This window comes from Paracoccidioides brasiliensis (genome assembly GCF_000150735.1).
Source record: "Paracoccidioides brasiliensis Pb18 unplaced genomic scaffold supercont2.4, whole genome shotgun sequence".
NCBI classification, from domain to species: Eukaryota; Fungi; Ascomycota; class Eurotiomycetes; order Onygenales; family Ajellomycetaceae; genus Paracoccidioides; species Paracoccidioides brasiliensis.
In genome coordinates, this window is record NW_011371361.1 from 377,560 (window position 1) to 398,899 (window position 21,340).

A 21,340-nucleotide genomic window follows, 5' to 3' on the forward strand; every position below is an offset into this window, starting at 1 on the left:
TTGTCAAGGGGAAGGCAGAAAAGAAAGGGAAAAGAAGAAGCAAATAAATATAAATACCCCGCCCGAGAAAAATGGTATAGTTGAAAGGGATATTACGGTTCATTTTTGTTCATCATGGCAGAATGTAAGATATCCAGCTTGCTTTTCCGCGTTACTAAATGGTCGTGACATATATGTTTGGGGGAATGAGTGTTGTAAGATGTAGCTGTGAGTGTTGTAAGATGTAGCTGTGATGTGGAAAATAGGGAGGATGTTGGAGGGAGATGTGTGTAGTGACCGTGGCTTCGAGTGGTGCGAGAAGATATAGCGCGGAGGGCGATAGCGTAGCATAGTGCGCTGTATGCAAATGAGCGTGAGCCAACGGAAAGCTGACAGAATATTGCCATGCAGATTTCTCGACCGTGTCGCGATGGAAGTAAGAAAAGTAAAACGTTGGGGTGACGGAGATGGGGGAACATAGGGAAATTTCGCAGCAGGCGTGTGAGGTCGAGTCTCCCAAATTAAACTAAATATGCTACATGCGCACAACGCGTCATTGAACGATCGATTCAATCCATTGAATAAACATCTATGCCATCAACCATTGATATTTCTTAAAACTCCACCATAATTCGGTCGATTCTGCTGTGGCGGCGCCGTACCCGATCTCTGCAGCCGTGATCGATCAGAGACAGACCTATTCCCATCCCTACTGCCATTCCGATATCCGGTTGACGGAGAGGTCGTCGCCGGACGAGCAAAATTTCGGAACTGTTGTTGGACGGGGGGAAGAGGAAGAGGTAGGTCAAGAGTACCTTGGTTTCGCGGAGCGGGGCTTTGTCTGGCGGAATGAGTTGAAAAGTGTTGATAGTCGTTGGAACTATTACTCCTGCTGAGGTTGTTGGAAGGGAGGCGTGGCGTGTATGCTCTCGCCGGCGTTGGGAACTGGGAACGATCCACTGGTGAGCGTCGGTCGCTGATAGCTGGCATTGCTGGTAAGAAGGAGAACTGTTGTTCGTTGAGGGTAGATGATGAATCTAGGGCAGCAGGTGAGCGGTATTCGTGGGGTCTTGGGCCGGCCATGAGTGACAGTGGCATTCCTTGAGTATCGATTGGGTCAAGAGTTGGAGGTCCACTTTGGTTATAGCGTGGTTCGTTGGTATAGCTGAGAGCTCCTCCATTCTTCACTAGTGGTACGTTGTCATCTGAGAGGCGAGAAATGTGATTGCTGCCCATGGACAGGTCCTCATTGGACCAGTTAAGCTCGGGCAGGGCTGGTTGGCGGTAAGAATTAGGGCCTGCCGTGGGAGGGAGTGAATATGGTGGGAGGGTCGTGAGAGTGGTCTGTCGTGATAGGGTCGGCATTTCTGGAGGTTTGTCCGAGGATGCTTGATGGAAAGTAGGCAGGGTTGGTTGTCGCTTGAAAGAGCCAATTCCAAGTTCAGAGTCAGAGAGTTGGCGATCTTGCAGCACGACGTCTTTAGCCAAGACCTTGTCAACCTTCTCCTTGACGATTCGCTCGAATCGGATGTTGATCTTACGACGGCAGTAGGCGGTCAGGGAGCCGTCCTCGGAGGGTATATGATGCCACAAGAAGAGAAGGTAGAGAATGCATGAAACGAATAGACTTAGAATCGAAACCACCCAGATAACAAGGGTAAAAAACATCGCAGAGAGAACCACTGCTTGTCGCTGATCCTTATCAGCCAGGGTTCGAACGTTGAAAAAGAATTGCGCTACAGGGGATATGCCTTTCGGGGGAGCGTGCTCTCCTCGGAGGATCAGATCTGATTCCATAACAGAGTAAAGAATTGTCGCATTGATAAATTGACGGGGTCCTTCCGCGATAACAACTCGCGTCCACGCTTCAAAGTTGAAGTATGTAAAAAGGGCGACGTAATCGGCGCCTTTCTTGCTCTTGGTGAGTGCGTAGAAGACCAAGAAACGACGCCAGCCACGACCGTTTTCTCCCACGCGGATACTTTGAATTCTGACAGCCAGAGGGTCCAGATAGCTCTGGGCAACGCCGCCCTGTTTGATAACACGCACCGCACGGATCCACCGGCATACCAGGAGAACGAATGATAGCATAATACATCCAGAGAAGATCCATTTTGAGATGTGTCTTGGGATCAATTGTTCTCGCTCCGTCGACCATCGATTAAATGCGATCAAGTTAACAGCAGTGAAAGTATCGACACCATATACGGCAATTGATATAAAGACCGAGACCCAAAGAATGACATAGGAGAACTGAGTAAAACACGACGTCGACTTGAAGTCCGATAGATTCTACGAAGCGTTGTGGTTGGTTATATATAAGCAATATGTATTAATCTTGGAGAGGGGTAACCCACAATGTATTCCCACTTCTGTTCCGCTCGCATATGCCCCCAGTATTCTTCCTTTCTTGACGACGTAAAACAACCCATTGCTTGCAAAGAACTCTCTGGATGTGTTCGAAGACCTTTTTTTTTTTTTTTTTTTTTTTTTTGAGTGAGTGAGTGAGTGAGTGAGAGAGAGATTTAAAAAGCGATTGTAACCGAGTTCAACCAGGAACTTCGGCTAAATGTGCACTGAATAGTTTCGGTAAAAGCGAGTGCAAGGACAGTGGGTAGATAGCGATCGCCTTCGGTCCAGCCGGTCCCAGAGGGAGGAGGAAATAAGCAAGGCAGGTATTACGAGGAGGTGGATGTCTCGTGGTCAATCAAATGAGTGTGGGTAGAAAATTGATGTCCAGCGCGATTGGGGATAACTACGCGCGACCGCTGAGAAGAGGGGCTGAGAGGGCAGGTGTCACATCGCAGTTTTGGAAAGATGGGAGGTTGTCAGCAGTCACGACAACTCGGAATTGAGCACATGAAGAGGGGCGCGCGACGACAGAATCCAAAAATGAACGGATGGATTGAGTCGGGGGCCGTCAAGATCGATGACAGAAGGAATGAGATTACCGCAAAATGGAGTTGGTGAAGGAACGAGCGGACAGGTGGATTGTCCCGTGAAACGGTGGTTGGGAGGAAGTTTGAAAAGGGTGTTGTTGCGTCTGTGTTTGTGGGTTTATATACAAAGTGCGGGATTAATAACTGCTGTTGGCGGGTTTGAATGTACAATGCCAAGCCAAGGGGGTTGGTTGGTTGGTTGGTTGGTTGGTTGGTTGGTTGGATGCAACGCGCTGTCCAACATCGGATCTTGGGGGGCCTCTTTAAAACATCTGGCTAGCCACGACTGTCAATCCAGAGGAAAACTCCCCAAAGCAGAATCTTATTTATATGCAGTCGACGGGGGAGGAGAAGAAAAGGAGAAGAGGGAGAAACCAAAAAGACGCCCAAAAAAGTCCAGAGGACGGACTGAAAGAAATAAGCAGAAAGGAGTGAGAAAATGAAATGGCTGACTAACACCATGCATGCATGCTTTCTTTTCCTTGTTTCCTTCCCGGAGTTCTACCCACACAGCCTTGCAAAACCTGAAAGTTCTGCTTGTGCCTTCCCTTGCCTTGAAACTGTGTCTCCTTCTTGACCTCTGGTAACCCGGGCTCAGCCAATCACAGCGCCACAATGCTGAAGCACTCCCTGTAGCAGAAACAGCGCTTCGGGGTTGAATGATCCCCTTGAAGAGAGAAGAGAGAGAAACAACGCGCTAGATCTGATACAGTTTAGTGGATGGGCTGATATATAATTATAACTAACTAGTTAGTTAATTTTTAGAGATTAGAGATCTAACCGCTGAGTCAGCCGCCAATGGGGTTGGCTTTTCTTGTTCCTACGGGTGGAAGTTCCATTACAGAGTGACCGTTTTCTGAGCAATGGCTACGGTGGAATTGAAGGAGACTCCTATAAAATGCTCATTCTGTTGAATGGCCCCTGGGTGTGGAGTTGTCTCAGGCAAATAAATCCTCAGAACAACCAAACCACTGCCGCCGTTTTTTGACAACCGTCTGCAGATATGGGTCCCAGCAGCAAACAGCCAATAAAACGCTCACTGCGGAGTAGTTTATGGATTGTATCCACTGGAGAAAAGTTTCCATTCCCTTTTCAATCGACACACAGTAAATCCGCCTTGTTCCTCAAAAACTCGAGTGCATTTTCCTTGTATAATAGTAAATCAATTCAATGTGGATCAAATTTGTCAAAGTTATCACACTCAACGCTAAAAACCCGCTGGCCCTTGAATTCGTTGCAATACGGCACTTATGCTCCTGCGGAACAAGATCCTAAATTTGTATCAAGCCGCTTGTCCGCGTTATGAATATAGCCAGGCTCATTTGCGGAGAGAATCCTCACGAAACTATTGAATAATAGCGCTGACCATGTCATCTCGAGTCCTAAAATTTCCAATATGACACTAAAGTTAAGGTCTGGATATCAGGTAAGTTCAGGAATTGCTTGAAAATGATAGGTGTTTCAGAAAGTCTCTAGAAGAACCAGGCCTGGAGACTCTTTATCATACAACTGAGTGGCGGCGTGTGTTGACTGGCTGGCTAATTACGTCAATCCAACGAGAAAGGCATTGGCCAAGTTATCAACGTTGGCATCTCATATATAAGAATTTTCCAAAATACGTCTGCTTCCAACCATGTAACTAACTCTGAACAAAACCTGTCCCTCCCTCAAGGGAGGCACAACACAACCAAAATTAAGTGGACCCCACGGTTGCACGTTTGACTGTGTCTGTCCAGCCCCAGGCGAGGGCAAGGGGAGGCTTACCAGAAAAATCCTCAATCACGGCCTTCCTGACGTCCGCCTCCGGACTCGGAATCTCGGACTCTGTGGGTAAAAAACAATTGTGGAGCTTACTTTCAGCTTGAAACATTTGGCGGATCGTTCAACCTGATTGCCAACGTGATCACTCAGCGCCTTGGGCCCATGCGACATTGCAAGATAGATCATAACTCCTCTGGAAGAAGTGACCTGACTTTCCGCTCTTGTCGTAAAGGTGTAGCACGCCAATTTCAGCCAATAGCTCCCTGGAATTTCGGATAGCCAGCGCCGCATCCTGTGCTTTAGCTTTTTGGAAGGTATCGCTTTCGTAGAACCCGAGGACATCGGTGTGGGCGGCCTCGTGAAAAATAAAAAACCATCAGGATGGATGGCCACATTCGAGGGCATTACAACGAGAGCACCCAAGTCTTCCCGCGAAGGCAATCAGGCGAGGAAGATTACTTCGCAGCGCTGCAGGAATGCGACCGAACCCTGTCAACATTCTTTTCCACCGATTGCTGTGCATCACTACAAATGACAGAGCGCCCAGGGATCTTTTTCTATGGAACAATTTTCGCCTTTCCAGCGCACGGGACGGGATCTTTATCGAGAGGATCAAACCACACACCGGGGCCAGCGAAAAGGACATTCCTAATACAATTCCCAGCCGCTGTGGTCCATCTTGAATTCTTTCCATCTTTGGAATGAAAGAGATAGGGGGAAAAATATCAATGGTGATCTATCTATAGGCCGTGGGCGGTACCTTGTCTGGACAAGCACCTGGCGCATCCCACCTCTTGTCCAGAATTATTGGTCCAAGAACTTCGAGTTGATTGCTCATGCAGCTTGCAGTCAACGTCGGAGTTTCTTGACGAGTTTCAAGTATGCTGCGATCGCAAAACCGCCCTATAGAGCAAACTCTCGCCCATGGGAACTTCCAGGCACTCCACGGATTAGTGCTGTCAACACCGGTTTAATCCCGTCAGCTGGCCGAAAATATCCTCTCCAAAAGCGCACTATTGTGACGGCCTGATCGAAAGCGTAGGTCTGGTTCTATTGACGCTACAAGAACGTCGGAGACCCAACCGCGAGCACTCGATGGGAGGCGGCCAAGCAGGTCAAAGGTATTCTCCCAGCTCATTTTGTGCCTTGCCCGCAGTGGCCCGCAAGCCAGGGTTCGGGACACCACACTCGCAAAAGCCATTTCGTATAGAGCACAACCTCAGCGTGTAGAGAGCTTACGGTGCAACAGCCAAAAGGTCCTGGGGTTGGAAAGTTATCTAAACCGGGGAGGTGGGGGGTGGCGCGAAAGTAACATTATAAACACTGAGATCACACTCTTTATTATAAAGACTCTCACACCCCCACCCACATGGGGAATAACTATAGACGACGAAAGGGAAAGACGTAAATTCGTTACTTCTCACTGCATTACCAAGGAGTCCTTGAGGCACAGATTCGCCGTCCCCAAAAAAATAAATAATAAATAAATAATAAATAAATAATAAATAAATAAATAAAAGCGGGGCAAATCTATAAATGGTTAGTTAGGGATTTTGATTTTTGCGAGGCACGAGGTTCATGCGAATGGGAAGTTGAAAAGTTATTGGTATCTCATGTTCTAATATATGCCAATAATGAAGAACGAAGAGAAAAAGGAGAAAAGAGGTGGAAGAAAGGCATGCTTTTGTTGTTGTATGCAGTTAACTCTATTCAATCAGAACAAGACATGGATATACCTCTTGAGAAGAGAAACAAATTCAACCATAAACGAATATGGGTATAGTTCAATAAAAGCAAATAGCAGCAAGTGTATTTCTTTTTGAAACAGAAAGTCAGAATATAAGTGAATGAAACACTGAAAAAAAAAAAAGGGGGGGCACTTATACAAATTTAAAGAAAAGTGTGGGTATAGTTTCAATAAAATGCGAAATTCGCAGCAAGGGCGTTTTCTGTTGTAAAATAAAAGGGAGAAGCAAAGAAAGCAACAAGGACGCGTGAATAAAATGAAAACATCCAGCAGTATGAAATCACAGTGCAATCGAGCTTAGAGCAACAGACTGCTTCGCAAGAGAAGGAAGTCTATACATCCACAGCAATATAGCTGTCGCTCCAAAGAGCCCAGAGGCTACCACCCAGGGTAACCCAATCCATCCATCTCCCATCTCCAATCCCCAATTAAAAAACATAGTCACTGTTGGGCTCGCAATCGTCACACCGATACTCTGTAACATTTCGATCGCCGTGTAAAGCCGTGCAGTCTGATCTCGATGTACCATTGTTGTGGCCAGGGATCTAATAATGAAGACAAATCCAATCCCAAGCGTCTGGACGACAAGACCGGTAATGAAAAGGGATATTGAGGGTGAAATGCCCATGATAAAGGTACCGATGAGAAGCAGGATGACGCTGGCTTTCGACATGGTGAGGTCCTTTTGTCGGAAATGCATGCGTCGGCAAGAGGTGAGGTACCACGAGGAGAGAGGCAGGACAACGAGGAAGAGGAATACGGTTAAGATATATTTGAAGGAGTTTAGAAAGTTGGCATTGGCGAGCGTCCAGTGGTAACGCTTCGATATATATTGGATTAGCAGCCACGATGTGCCGCGACTCAGTCTGTAAACGAGGAATGTGGACAGGAGGAACATGAGATGCTTATCCTGGAAAATGAAGCTGAACTCGGATGCCATTCTGTTGAGTTTCGAGAGGAGATGGGATCCTTTGGCATAAGATCTGATGTGAGCATGGGATTGTTCATGGGATTGTTCACGCGGGAGAGAGTTATGTTCGTAGTTCAACGGTATTGACTCTGGAAACTCATCTGCGTGTTCCTTTTCCGATGCAAATGCCCCCTTCGTTTCAGGTAACCCGACTGCTGGTAAAATTCCAATCAGGGTAAGGCTCCATCCGATACACATTGGGATCCAGGGGTTGTATTTCATTAGACATGAAGTGACCACGGAGGAAATGAATTCAGACACCATTATTGCGACGCCGAACTTGAAGAAAAGTGCAGCCCTGTTGACAAAAATCAGTGACCACATTTCCCTCAATGGGTGTACTTTGTTCCATAGAGACGAACCTTTGGGATTCAGCGGTGACATCTGCCATCATTGTCCACACCATTGTACTAGCCACAGCAAACCCGCCACCAAACAACCAAGCCAGTGTAGATAGCCAAACCATACGCAAGGGGAAAGTGTTCGTCGCGTACAAGATCACGCCGGTGAGAATCATATTCAAGACAAAGCCGGGTATGCAAATGCAAAATACAGGTTTCCGACCGTACTTATCCGCCAACAGGCCATATGGCATCGAGAGCAAGACCCCTATTTATTCATTTGTTAGGGGAGATCATGGCTCTAACCCACTTCATGGACGAGCCCTCTTACCAGATAAGGCATCAAACAACTCTCCATAACCTTTCACGATCGCCACCTCCCTCTGTATTTCCTTATTCTTGCAAAGCTCTTCTGGGATATATCCATCCTTGCCTATTTTGGACTTGTCGTGCTGTTCGTAATAGCGTTGGCAAGTTATAGACTCAAATATGCGCGTCATAGGAGCAGAGAGCATCGACCCTCCAGTTTCGAAGGCAAGAACAATAGCGAAGAGAACAACGGTAAGTCGCATGCGGAGCTTCCGTTGGGAGCTGGCAGTCGAATCTGGGACGTGGTTTGATGCAAACGTCGGCTGCTCCAAGGAAGGAGTCTTTGGTAGAAAAAGTACATCTTCAACGTCGTCTTCGTCATCACTGGTGCTTTGCTTTGAGAACATATCAAGGTGATATCGAGGTGAGCTCTCGCCAGGAATATTCGAAATCGGTTGGATCTGAAAACAATGCACGGCCTTCCAGTGGAATTATTAGAGGCTCATTTCGAAGAGGACTAAGATGGCTGTTTCCGCAGGTCTTCAGAGAGATGGAACAGGAGTAGAGTCAAGGCATGGCAGGGCCGTTAGTTTTCGAAAGATCATTTGACCGGGTTGCGTTGTTCCTACCCAACAGAAGATAGTTATCAGACGTTGACTTCGGCTGGTTCCTATATGCGGGTGGTCTGAGAAGTCTCAAAAAGTGGCCGTTTGGGACGTGATCTGCGTTGTAAGCCCAAACTGTGTTAAACTGTGTCAGGCCAGGTCCCATAAGTGTCGCACCAGTGATTGGGCGCCCAAACTGCAGCTTCCGATAAGGGCCACTTGGAAGCTGGACTGGAATCTTCCCAACCACCCGCCGAGACAGGTGTGCTTGCACTCCGTGACACGATCGTTGCACCTTTGGCTGCTGCCATTGATGTGTCTGCTTCCAAGCTCTAGCTGGCTGGCTCCCACGGTTCGCTCCTGCGGGAGAAAGGGCGGGAAAGAAAGGTTGGCGGAATCTCTCAGATGCCCCTGAGCAGACTTTGCGAAGCCAGAAGCCAGAGAGCCCTGAGCCAGAGCCCTGAGCCAGAGAGCCTTGGCTGGCTGGCAAGGGCTGGCAAGGGCTGGCATTGGCCCGGGTTTGCTGCGGCTAAAGGCGACCCGCTCTGATTCAGAACTAACAATTCGCAAGGTTGCACAACGACGGGAAATAATAATTTATCTACAGCAAGCACTTTTTGCTGGCGGGTTCTCGTCAGGCATTGTCGATGGCGTCGCCGCGTTAAAATTCGCAGGCAACTTGGCCGCCTTTTCTTTTTTTTTAAAAAAAAAAAAAAAAAAAAAAAAAAAAAAAACCCTGTTTCTAACCTCTTCCTCATCGGCCATTGTCGATCCCACGATGGAACGTTGATTAAATATTACCCGATTTATTTGTCCGCTGGGGGCTAAGGTACGTTACATCTGACTCAGCAAATTGTTGGGCCCGATCGGTCTCCCCGCACGTGATCCAACTTCTGGTTCAACCGGCAACATCTGCGGACAACAAACAGCATCGACTTTTTGTTGATTTTAATCGTTGCATGGCCGTTCAGCATCACCATCTAGATGGTGCCTGATGCGCCATCGTCCGTTACCTCTTTGGTGCGGGTGCTTGTTGCGGCTCCTCAGCTCTCTTGCTGATGGCTCCGGATTTCTGTCCATCCTCCCTCCTCCAACGCAGGAATGACGCCGCCGCTAAGCCGACCGACACTCTTGAGTTTTGATCTTGTCCTGCTGAAACTCAATTTGGACCTGTTGCGCGCTTAGCCTGGCGTTCCTCATCTTCAAGAGTGAATTCCAACTCTTGAGACCTTTACTCCCAGCTCTTCCACTTTGGCTTTGATTGGATTTGGTCGTGACCGTCGCCGCTTTGGCGTTACTGAGGAGCAATTGCGGCCTTCCGTGGATCCTCCTCTAGACCCTTGATCCTTTGGCTGGACCTGATTTTGTCTTTGATGTGGTTGCGGTTCCGTTTCGCTCGAGTTTGCACCCTTGTGCGGAGTCTCTCGAGCTGTTGTCCGGTCAAGTCGTCTGTTAGCGTCTGTACGAGCTGGTTAATTCGCTGCTTCAGGTGATCGATATGTGCTTGATGTTCGATAACCTTGGCGTTAGCATCCGTGAGGGCAGTTGATGTTGCTAGCTGCCTTTGGACCTGTGCAAGCAGCTTCTGGCACTCTGCACCGATGGTTCAACCGTTGGACTGGAGATTGTCGATCTGCCCGTCTGTGCTCGGTGTCCTTTGTCGAATAAAGCCTTCTGACAGTCGGCGATCAGGCTTTCATACGTGTGCCGTTCCATTTCCGAAAACCGGGCATTCTCAAGTTCTCTCCCCCCCCCCATGTTGACAAGTGCTCGGTTCGTTCCCTGGATCTCGCTTGCATGAGCCATGATTTCCTGGTTTTTGGAACCTTTCCTGCTGCAACCTTGTCGGCGTGCCGTCTGAGGGCTTGGATATCCCCTCGAGCGCTTCGATACTGCTCGAGTGGGAGATGAGTGCCTCGTTGTGCGTCTCACGAAGTACAGCAACGGCAGAGGCATGCGCACTATTTTCACCTTCGAGAAGGTTTCTGATAGCGGCCGCGCAACCGCACTCAGCTTCTAGATCCGTACGAACTTTGGCAAGTGGCCGTGCCCTGAAATTGGCGAATGCGTAGAAAGCATTGCCGGCAACTGGAGGGACCATACAATCAGAAACCCTTGCTACAGTTAACAATGGATGGGATGGCAACTTACGAGGAGTACTCCGATGAGCCCTACTTCACATCACTGGACAAAACCCAGAAGTAAGCGAATTTAATAGAGTATGAGAGAGCAGACGGATATGTTGTTACGTTATTGTGTTGTTCAACCCCTAACACAGGACTTTGGCTTGGCAACGAGAGCTTCACTGATATGTGTGAAGAATATTACCAGGAAGCTGTGTGGGCTTCGGCCAGGTGACCATCGTAATGTTTTCTTGTTTTTGACAGCAGTATTTTCTACTCAGGAAACCAGTAAGCGGGATGCAAATGTGATGTGTGACAAGGGCTAGAACGGTCGACAAACGAGTTCTTTGATAATATATATACAAGGCCCTATGAACAGGAAGAGGAGGCCCTAGGGGGGCTCCCACCCCTCTTTCTTCATACAACTTATGTTCGCCTTGGGATGAAGGATCTATTTACTAGATATATACATGCTATCTGTAGGAGCCTTGTGTGCGTTGCGCCAGGGGTTCTAAGTTGGGTTTTATAAATGAACACCTTCCAGTGACGGTTGTGGGAGATGCGAGGCAACTTTCAGGTTATATAATTGTTGTATACTCTCAGAACAATCACGAGAGACAAAGAAAGTGTGGGATGGTTTGAATCTCTCATATTGGGAGGCCTAGCTAGCTATCTAATATACGCTATATTACGTGCGGCGGGGCGGCAGCCCGGGCCACATACGCCCAACAGAAAGGCTCCCTTACAATTAGAATTCTTCGGTCCCTTCCGGTCGTTTCAGCCATTGTTCTTCAAGAATCGTTTGTATGTTCCACAAGAGATATCAAAACGCATTTTCGCACCAACAGAAGATTGATTGCTGAACATTCTTTTTGAAGTTGAAGAACTTCATAGAAGCTCGGAATTGCATAAACACTAAAGATAGTGCAAATGTAGCAGCCGAAGAAAAGAGCGTCGTGGCAGATGGAACAACATCTTGCATATTACCTAGTGAGATCGCGTAAACAGTCTGGTGTGTTAGAATATGGAAGAAGTTTTGGTATATTAACACGAAAGTGACCACAGGGGCAAAATCCATCAAGTAGGCCTTGTAGGCAGTCGTCATGAAGGATCCCCAAAGAACAATGACAAAATCTATAGTTAATATGTCTATGAATACATTCGTTGCTCTATCTAGGTTGCAAGTATATATATGTGTAAGGTGTATCCAAAACTGAAAACCAGCTTTCTTGATAGCGATATAGTAACATGCAATGAAGAAAAGCGTGTAAAGTAGACCAAAGAGCAAAAAAAGTCGGAAAAAAAATTTTTGCGCGTGTCAGACTGAAGAGGTTTGACCCAAACGCTTTAAAATTCTCCCATAACTCATATCGCGGATGGCAAGGGCATTGCGATTCGAATCTGCTGACGGAACTCAGGGCGAAGGCTGTAGGGGTGGTTGCTGGAGAAGGGAGATCTTGAAGCCCTGGATGACAAACACGCGGGGGCCGGGTTGACATCGGACTGGAATCCCGAAAACAGTCAAGAGTTATAAGAGTAGACAGCTGAAACTGTGATTGTAGAGTCTATAGCAAACATCCCACGGATTGCAGACGCTTGGACAACCATGGCTATCTGGAGATGAGGGAATTCAGTTGGATACAGACCCCTTATCCCAGGAGGATTGGCCAATGAAGAGAGTAGTAGAAATACGCTAAGGTCGGTGTTTGCTGTTTTAGAACTCCAGTGTCCGCTTAATGGCATCGAAAATTCCTATGAGAGCATTGTGTTAGTGAATCAGTATTTTCCTGGCTCAGCGAGGACTATGTAGTGATGATTAAAAAAAGTTAAGGGTTAGCTTACTAGCAACATCTGGTATATTCAATTTCTCATAGATCAAGCCACAGTGAATGTCCCAGCCCGTAACACGAGTGACAGGAGCCTCCAACCGCAAAAATGCGCCTTCTTGGATGGTAGCTGCCACCTCTGCTCCAATACCGGCATTCATCATGCTCTCGTGCACAACAATCGCCCTTCCAGTTTTCCGTACACTTTCCAGGATGGTTGTTTTATCCCATGGGTAAAGGGTTCGAAGGTCAATCAGCTCGATATTGACGCCGTTGAACGCTTTCTCGGCAGCTGCAATGGCTGCAGAGCAGAGGTAGAGAGGTTGACCGTACGAAATCACGGTCAAATCTTTTCCAGGTTTGATGATGTCAGCCTTGCCAATGGGAAGGGTGTAAGATTCGGTTGGGACATGTTCCACTGCAGCGCGGTAGAGGATCTTGGGCTCCATGAATATCACAGGGTCATTACATTCGAGAATGGCTGATAATAAAAGTCCCTTTGCCTGTGTGGGTGACCGCGGCATCACAACCCGCAGACCTGGGATATGGGTGAAAAGCGACTCTGGCGATTGGGAATGGTATCTTCAGGATATATTAGCGAATTGATGGCAGACAGCAAACCTATGAGGAAACAGCTAAGAAATGGGAATTGCATACAGAGCACCATGGCCTACTGCCCCACAGGGCATTCGTACTACGAGACCCCCTACATTGCTTTCCGTGGCCCCTTCTCTATATCGGAATTTCGCCGCCTCGTTGACAAGCTGGTCAAAGGCGGGATAGACATAATCCGCAAACTGAATTTCCGCGACGGGTTTCATCCCTTCGGCAGCAGCACCAATTGCAAATCCCACAATTCCCTGCTCTGTCAAGGGGGTGTTAAATACTCTCTCAGACCCAAACTCTGTCTGCAAGTCTACAGAGCAGCGGAAGACTCCTCCAAAGGCAACATCCTCTCCAAAAAGAAGAACCTGATCTGATGTGGACAGGGCAGTCCGGAGTGCTGAATTGATAGACTGGTACAGGTTTAGTCGTTTCGTGACCCCGGTCTTAGGCAATTCTGCAGAGGATGTTATCGTGGACGGCGAGTGGTGGAGGAGCGGAGTCGTCCCATAGTTGATCGGCAAATTAAGATGTGCTGCAGGCGACAGAGCATGAGATGAATACAGACGGGTGCGACACAATGGGCTCAGCAGCCTTCGCGCAACGTTATGGGAGCGGTGTGCCATTGTGTGCGGTATTCCTGAGTGAAAACAAGATGGTTCATCTTTCTAGAGGTGGATGTTTTCCTCCTGGTGATTATAGACAAATCCGCCGTTTGGCCGTTGTTCATTCGCCGAAGATAGCCGCGTTCATGCCAAGCCCGTCCCCGCTTATATAACAACGAGAAATAGTTAGTTAACTAGTTAACTAACTAGTTAAGGTAACTAACTAACTTAACGTTAACTAACTAGTTTAACTAATCCAAACCACCGAGCGGCGGATTCTAAACACATCATTGCTTTGTGTTTTTTATTCAAAATGGTTTCATCTCAAGAATATCATATGCAGTTGATAATTGCTGTATATAAATTAAAAAAATTTATATTAAAGATGAAAGCTGCAAAAATATATTACATTTCTGAAACTATTCTATGCAAATGTTGATATCAAATCACACTTAGAAATATATGCAAATGATCACAAATTGACAAGAGATTAAAGAGAAAATTTTTCTCAAGCAATTACTGAATGCAGATAAATGAAGCTTTTCAATTCAACTGAAGTTTCTGTATTAAATGATATAGATTCTACTTCAAGAATATATTTATGATTTTATCATCACTCTCAAAGTCAATTAAGTATCTATATTTAACATCATTCTCCAGTATATATATATTATAATCACTGTATATTGTATCAACAGATGAAGTAGAAAATTCAAAGATTAAAAAAATAATAATAATTAGAGATGATATATGAAGTTATTCAAAATAATAATATTCATAAAGAAGATTTTTTAAAACTTTAATAGATTTTATTTTGCAATGAGATTTTATATATCCTTTACAATCATTACTGCAGCTATATGGAGTGATCATATACAATTATTTAAAGAAAAAATTAAAAATCAGTTTTTTCTCACACTTGAAAATTAGTTATAACTACTAATGACCGAATCACTAATGTGCTACGGCTTCAATCTAGGCGCAGATGTTTGGATTGCCAACTAGGTAAGCTATTTCGACGAATACTAAGGTGATTTACAAAGAAGGGATCTGAGGACGGACCTCCTTAACTTTATCTCCGTAGCGGTTGCTAGGCGGTTGCTAGTCAGTCTTCGGACAACGCCAGTTACCGTTGCTCAGTAGATAACGCCGTCACAACTATTTTATTTATATAAAAAATTGTATATATATTCAACACCTTGATAAATTGAAGCTTAAAATTGAAGCTATATTTCATCAATAAACTTTATGGTATTGTAATGACTATGAGATTATTAAACATACTATTTATAATTAACTACTCTAATAAATAGCTATATATTTAATTATTATAAGGGTTGAATTTATTAATATTTAATGATATCAAAGTGATTCATTATTAAATAATAAATTACATTAAGTTAACTAGTGAATTAATAAGTTATTAAACTATTTTTTTAACTGATAACTATATAAAATATTTCATTATTATAAATTTACATTTATGAATTTATTTTTTCTTTATTTTTTGTTTCTCTAACTAATTTGTTCTTGTATTTACTAGAACTGTATTCAGTAACTAGTATATTTATGATTCTTATTTTTCAATTCTTCACATCTCTACTAGCAAAGACTAGACCATATATATGAGCACTGTAAAAGTACAGCAATTGCAATAAAGTTAAACATACTCCGTATACAAAAACAAGATATGCTCTAGTTTCATTGAATTTAATTTTGATTAGTGATTGTTGAGTGTAGATATTTCTTTTTTTTTCATGTTATAATCGACAAGGTGGCAAGCTTGGTTGATTGCAAAGTTTGCATGCAACGAGAACAACTATATATGGAGAAAAATAGGTCACGTGAAGGAAGTTGTCCAACAAAAATTCGATAATATGTTCTTATTCTGGTCGATGGGGAATTATTAATCCATTCCCCGCTCTTTACGTCAGCCCGCCAAGACGGCTCTTGATCGCATCTGGGCCAGCTCTGTTGAGTACTTCTACGAATCTTGGCTTAAACCTGCAGCTTGTTACTCCAAGGTCTGTTTCTCACAGATACACGGATATCATTTCTAGGGTCTTGTCACCCATTTTCTTATATTAACCAATTTTTGCGCGCCGTTTTGCTGATATTTTCGGCTGTGTGGACTGAAATACTCTTTCCTTTCGCCTGAGTTAGTGTTTTCTCTCGTCGTTTTATCCACCCTCGTTAAGCTCCCTTCACAATTTGCTGACCTTAAACCTCAAGCTCCCCTGTCTTCGATGTATCCAAAGCAGCATGTGGCCGTACGAACAGTAACGCTGGCAGTCGCCAAATTGCTGTTTTTTGCCATTGCTCAGCTCCCTACCGTATCAGCCTTTCCGATCCTTGGATCCTTCCAACGAGCCACACAAGAGGACACACGAGAGGATGGCAAAGCTCTAGATGGCCCCAGCCTGTGGCTATATTTGTCCGTGGCTGCCGCTCTTGTGATCACTGGAGGCGCTTTTGCTGGGTTAACTATTGCGCTTATGGGCCAGGTATACCCTATAAGCCCTCACCGGTCACCATTTTGGATACATATTAACAGCTTCTTTCTTTTTCAAATCAGGATGAGGTCTATCTCCAAGTCATAAAAACTTCAGGCGAGGGCGCCGAAAAGAATCACGCGGAAAAAGTATTAGGCCTTCTGAAACGGGGAAAACATTGGGTTTTGGTTACGTTATTGCTCAGCAATGTTATCACCAATGAAACGCTTCCCATCGTCCTTGATAGGTCTCTAGGAGGCGGATGGCCTGCTGTATTGGGCAGTACAGCACTTATCGGTATGTGCCCCGTCCATATCTATATTACCACTAGCCGGAGCTGATGTTAGTGTAGTTGTCTTTGGTGAGGTCGTTCCCCAGTCGATATGCGTCCGTTATGGGTTGCCAATTGGAGCATGGATGGCGCCCTGCGTTCTTGTTTTGATGTATATCATGTCCCCGGTTGCTTGGCCTATTGCGAAGCTCCTCGACAAACTCTTGGGCGAAGACCATGGAACTATATATAAGAAAGCCGGATTGAAGACTCTGGTCACGTTGCACAAAAGCCTGGGTCAAGCTGGCGAACAATTGAACTCTGATGAGGTTACTATTATTAGCGCCGTCCTTGACCTCAAAGAAAAGTCCGTGGGCAGCATTATGATCCCAATGGAAGACGTATTCACTATGTCTGCCGACACAGTCTTAGACGAAAAGATGATGGATTTGATCTTGTCACAGGGATACTCTCGGATTCCTATCCATGCTCCGGAGCAACCCCACAATTTTGTTGGCATGCTTCTGGTGAAGATGCTTATAACCTATGACCCGGAAGACTGCAAGCTTGTGAGAGATTTTGCACTTGCGACACTCCCTGAAACTCGTGCCGAAACTAGCTGTCTAGATATTGTCAACTTCTTCCAGGAGGGCAAATCTCATATGGTCTTGGTTTCAGAGTTTCCTGGTGAGGATCATGGTGCATTAGGAGTTGTGACACTTGAGGATGTTATCGAGGAGCTTATCGGAGAGTATGTCTGAAGAAAGTCCTATATTTCTAGAATAAATCAGCTAATTCATAATAGGGAAATCATCGATGAGTCTGACGTCTTTATTGACGTACACAAAGCCATACGTCGTATGGCCCCCGCACCAAAGTCTGGTGTCCCGAAGGGCCGTATCGTCGCAGAACCCCCCAGCGCTTCCACGATATCACACGGAAATCTTGTTGATATATCTGAAGATCAACCAAACTCTGCAGGGCACAGGGATAGCCATGATTTTTCACACAAGCATTCAGTAGACCACGGAACCCCCCCTCAAACCACCTTCTATCTCCGAAAATCTCACCCATCCGACAGCACAGACTCTGTTGACACCCCAATCATTAGACGGGGCCCAACTCCAGAAATCCGTGAGCATCTAAAACATCTAGGCCCGTCTAATCTCGCAAGCCATCCACGACAGACAAGGTACCAGGCTGTTAAGATTAAGCCAGGGGAAGGAATCAGCTCGGATCGCAACGCCATGCCCTTTCATCGCCCTCCGTCTGATCTCACCAGTGCTGTAGGAACACGCAACCCATCTCTAGTCCGCTCGACAGGGAGGACCACAAGCGGTCGCGTCTTAACCCTGCAAACCACATATGGTACGATGATACGACCAACCTTACATACTCTAAGCGCCGAAACCATAGAAGAAAACAGTCCCGATGGCATATCCAAAGACCCATCCACCCGATTCGAAGAACCCTTCAAATTTACCACATCCAAAAACGAAAATCGGATAACAGATGCCCCACACAGCCCCCTTTCCCACCGCAGCGGACCGAACAGCACTGCCAGCTCTGAAACATCAAAATTTCGTGATTGCGTTCATCAACGTGGTGTAACCCGGAGCGGAAGCATTACCGAACAGATTATCGACAGCAACGGCATTCGCAAGGTAATTTTGCAAACAGGTGGTGGCGCTTCAGTAGACGAAGAGAGTGTTGGGGAAGGCGATGTACATGGTTCAAGTGTCGCTAGAGTCCATACCACGCAAGCTCTTATTTCCACCAACGGTAATGAAGTTCCATCCACTTCTCAAGATCCTGCCGGCCATCTAGTGAAGAAGAAGAGGCGAAGGAAGCGGAAGGGCGGCAGTTCTAAATCTGTGGAAACGCGGCATTTGCTATCTTGACATGGTGTTCGGCTTCTTATTTTTTGCTTTTTCTTTCTTTCTTTCTTTCTCTCCTTTTTTTCCCCCCCCTGGTATGACTTGTTGGTTGTGAGAAAATCATTTATTGTTTTGAATAGTTGATGTGTAAATATCCGTCTTGCCAGATGTCATATGTACTTTTGGTGAGGTTAGGATTTGAATGTATTTTTTTGAATTTCCAATGTTCAAGGCTGATTGCACTTTGGCTTTTCGAAAACTTGTAATCTTTATTGCGGATAGATTGCTTTTGACGTCAGTAAGGATTCCAAGTAGCGCTATCGAGTCTAGATCTGCGACATGTAAGGAAGTTACAGTTTAACGATAGTAAAATGGAAGTGGGCCTTGATACAGGAGACATGAGCTATTTAGATTCCGGCGTTTCCCAATGGCCATGCGAGTACCAGGAAATAATAATGGGAAATACATGATGAAAATCTAGGCCCTCCTTTGCGCGGAACAAATTGTGAAAAGGGCGGATAGCACGTGACCAGGATACAAAGTTCCGCTCCGCCCCTCGCGACGGTTACCAGGAGGGTTCATGAGATGGTGAAATACAAAGGCTATTTGCAATATTCCAGTTTGATAAAGGAATGTGGATTGGGGTAATTTCAATACAAATATATGTTTTTATAATACGTTGTCTGGTGAAACAGGAATAAGTAGGATTGCTTAAAAATTGCCTAAAGAGTGAGCTAGACTTTTCAGTTATGAAACATTGATTCATGTCAACTTGAAATTCATTTCTGCAATGTATTGTAATAACTAGTGTTCTATTATTACTGATGTATGAAATCTGCGAAAGAAGACTAATAAGAGCAACAGCAGCTTGCCCACGATAACATCCCCAACACTGATGCCCTCTCATTTAGCTGATCACTGGAGTAGATGATCCTGTGTTGAAAATTCGATTAGCAAATGAACAAGTGAAGAGGGAGATAAGCTGAAGGTGATATAAAATAGCAGCGAAATGGGGTTAGGCTCCTTACCCTGAAGTGCTTCTGGTGATTACCCCTCTTATTAATGCCCCACTCATATTGATTTTGCGCCTTGTGCTCACGCCTCCGCTCTCTAAGCTCCGCAGCTTTGACTTCTCGCTTTTGGGAGTCGGTTGCACCAACCATCCCAAGTCCACCATTCACTCTGGAGATGAGAGCCTTATTCCTTCTAGAGCTGGCATCCTTGTCATGTATGTCCGGGTTATGCGCGGCGTCCGTAATTGCACGCTGTCGTAGCAGGCGCTCGTCGGGGGTTGGATAATTGCGCAAATTTTGTCGGAAATATTTGAACAAGGAACGATGGCCCGCCGTACGGCCGGATGGAAGATGTAGCTCATATTCATGATATAATGCGTCCCCGCCGTCGATAGTTGATGTTGAACTGTCAGTCTCCCATCCGTCATCGTCTCCAGCCTCCTTGGCGTCAACAGCCGTCGAAACATCCTCGTCCTCTTCGTCGTCCTCGTCATCGGAATAAGTGCTAGAAAAGTCGTAAAACTGGCCAACTTCGAGCATTTCGTCTTCCGTGCTGAATGCAATCATGCAATGTCCCTTGTCGCGCATATGGGTCTGAATCGCGGCGGTGTTCGACTTGATTTTATGACAATAGAGACACTCATTATTCTTTGTGATCTTGTTAAAGAGATATTTTAGCAAGCCTTCCCCATCAACCAGATATGCCTGTTCGGGCACAAACATGCCGTGGAACTTTCTCATGTGGAAAACATTCAGTTTGACACAGTCTGAATTGCGGTTGCAGAACATGCAGTGGGTCAGGGCGTAGTCCTCATCATGCTCGTGCGGGGCACCGCTGGATGAATTTCGACAAGCCCCAGCGGTGGCGGAATGAGTTGGTCTAGGTGGGCTCTTGAATAATGGATCCTCACTCTCGATCGATGTGTATTTCACCCCATCTACAAGTTTAGAGAATTCCTCCTCCGCAGCAGACTCCTGGACGGACGGGGTCGGAGTAGCATTGACTGGTTCCCCCAGAGAAAACGTGCCACTCATCACTGAAGCTGTTTCATCCTGAAAGCCTCCGTTTTTTCTCAATTGCGTTTCCCTCGATTTGTGCTTTTGGCTAGCCATATGATTCTGGAAGGCATTTTCACTGAAGAAAGTTTTCTGACATGCTGCACATGATTTTTCAAAGGATGCCTTAGCAGCAGCAGCGAAATTGACTGCTTGGGCAGTAAGAACTTTTTCAGCAAATATCTCGGAAGATAGAGGAGGAAGGGATGCGACTCGACGTTTTAAATTATACCGACTAAAAGCAAGTGGTTAATATTGGGTTCCAAAATATCAAAAGATTCAAAGCTTACTGCCAATCGCTTCGCATATGGGTTCTCTGAGCATCGCTGTTTCTGAAGGCGACCTGACAAGTATTGCAAGTGAACGGATGAGTTGCTGCAATGTCCGGAGTTCCGTCTGAGCTGAGACCGCCATTCTGTCCAGCAACAGCGGGGGCCGTCATGGTGGCCGAATATTAGAAATTCTTGAATATTAGAAATTCTTGAATACCTAGTATACTTATGAAATATTGGGGTTTGTCGAGCAAGAATGATCTCGCGGGGGGGGGGGGGGGGGTTTGTCAACTAAAATAATCGTCGAACGAAGCCGTACTCTACTTGGCGGGAGTATCTTGCGTTTACATTTATATCAAAAGTTGAGATCGAATTCCAAATCAACTTAAGCTATATTCGTCATTTTGTCGTCTATTTTCTTTATTGAGAGGGCAAAACTCGGCTACAGGCTTTATGGGCGTTTTGACAGGGTGGCGGGATGACAGTACGATACGCCAGACTACGGCTTGTGGGCCGCCAACTGACACTAATTCCTTGGCTGTTTTGTAACC

General features: G+C 45.8%; 9 protein-coding genes across 9 annotated transcripts; 1 reads left to right on the plus strand and 8 right to left on the minus strand.

Annotated features, from left to right (window-relative positions):
- Positions 1 to 576: 576 nt before the first annotated feature.
- On the minus strand, positions 577 to 2,411 carry PADG_03624 (uncharacterized protein; the record flags this gene model as incomplete). Its single annotated transcript, XM_010761227.1, has 2 exons — positions 577 to 2,271; positions 2,337 to 2,411. The coding sequence occupies 2 exons, from the start codon at positions 2,409 to 2,411 to the stop codon at positions 577 to 579; spliced, it is 1,770 nt and encodes a 589-aa protein (XP_010759529.1).
- A 2,200-nt stretch (positions 2,412 to 4,611) lies between these two features.
- On the minus strand, positions 4,612 to 5,021 carry PADG_11630 (uncharacterized protein; the record flags this gene model as incomplete). The annotated part of the gene is made up of 2 exons (XM_010761564.1): positions 4,612 to 4,740; positions 4,773 to 5,021. 2 exons carry the CDS (start codon positions 5,019 to 5,021, stop codon positions 4,612 to 4,614), a joined length of 378 nt encoding a protein of 125 aa, XP_010759866.1.
- A 637-nt stretch (positions 5,022 to 5,658) lies between these two features.
- Positions 5,659 to 5,880, minus strand: PADG_11631 (uncharacterized protein; the record flags this gene model as incomplete). The annotated part of the gene is made up of 1 exon (XM_010761565.1): positions 5,659 to 5,880. One exon carries the CDS (start codon positions 5,878 to 5,880, stop codon positions 5,659 to 5,661), a length of 222 nt encoding a protein of 73 aa, XP_010759867.1.
- An 826-nt stretch (positions 5,881 to 6,706) lies between these two features.
- PADG_03625 (uncharacterized protein) lies at positions 6,707 to 8,453 on the minus strand (the record flags this gene model as incomplete). Its single annotated transcript, XM_010761228.1, has 3 exons — positions 6,707 to 7,694; positions 7,759 to 8,005; positions 8,069 to 8,453. The coding sequence occupies 3 exons, from the start codon at positions 8,451 to 8,453 to the stop codon at positions 6,707 to 6,709; spliced, it is 1,620 nt and encodes a 539-aa protein (XP_010759530.1).
- Positions 8,454 to 8,613: 160 nt separating this feature from the next.
- Positions 8,614 to 9,416, minus strand: PADG_11632 (uncharacterized protein; the record flags this gene model as incomplete). The annotated part of the gene is made up of 2 exons (XM_010761566.1): positions 8,614 to 9,180; positions 9,387 to 9,416. The coding sequence occupies 2 exons, from the start codon at positions 9,414 to 9,416 to the stop codon at positions 8,614 to 8,616; spliced, it is 597 nt and encodes a 198-aa protein (XP_010759868.1).
- Positions 9,417 to 9,945: 529 nt separating this feature from the next.
- On the minus strand, positions 9,946 to 10,752 carry PADG_03626 (uncharacterized protein; the record flags this gene model as incomplete). Its single annotated transcript, XM_010760818.1, has 3 exons — positions 9,946 to 10,221; positions 10,251 to 10,443; positions 10,478 to 10,752. The coding sequence occupies 3 exons, from the start codon at positions 10,750 to 10,752 to the stop codon at positions 9,946 to 9,948; spliced, it is 744 nt and encodes a 247-aa protein (XP_010759120.1).
- Positions 10,753 to 12,488: 1,736 nt separating this feature from the next.
- Positions 12,489 to 13,829, minus strand: PADG_03627 (uncharacterized protein; the record flags this gene model as incomplete). The annotated part of the gene is made up of 3 exons (XM_010761229.1): positions 12,489 to 12,526; positions 12,617 to 13,182; positions 13,258 to 13,829. The coding sequence occupies 3 exons, from the start codon at positions 13,827 to 13,829 to the stop codon at positions 12,489 to 12,491; spliced, it is 1,176 nt and encodes a 391-aa protein (XP_010759531.1).
- Positions 13,830 to 16,054: 2,225 nt separating this feature from the next.
- Positions 16,055 to 18,472, plus strand: PADG_03628 (uncharacterized protein; the record flags this gene model as incomplete). Its single annotated transcript, XM_010761230.1, has 4 exons — positions 16,055 to 16,312; positions 16,384 to 16,597; positions 16,653 to 17,322; positions 17,377 to 18,472. 4 exons carry the CDS (start codon positions 16,055 to 16,057, stop codon positions 18,470 to 18,472), a joined length of 2,238 nt encoding a protein of 745 aa, XP_010759532.1.
- An 891-nt stretch (positions 18,473 to 19,363) lies between these two features.
- PADG_03629 (uncharacterized protein) lies at positions 19,364 to 20,959 on the minus strand (the record flags this gene model as incomplete). The annotated part of the gene is made up of 3 exons (XM_010761231.1): positions 19,364 to 19,381; positions 19,477 to 20,752; positions 20,808 to 20,959. The coding sequence occupies 3 exons, from the start codon at positions 20,957 to 20,959 to the stop codon at positions 19,364 to 19,366; spliced, it is 1,446 nt and encodes a 481-aa protein (XP_010759533.1).
- Between the last annotated feature and the right edge of the window lie 381 nt (positions 20,960 to 21,340).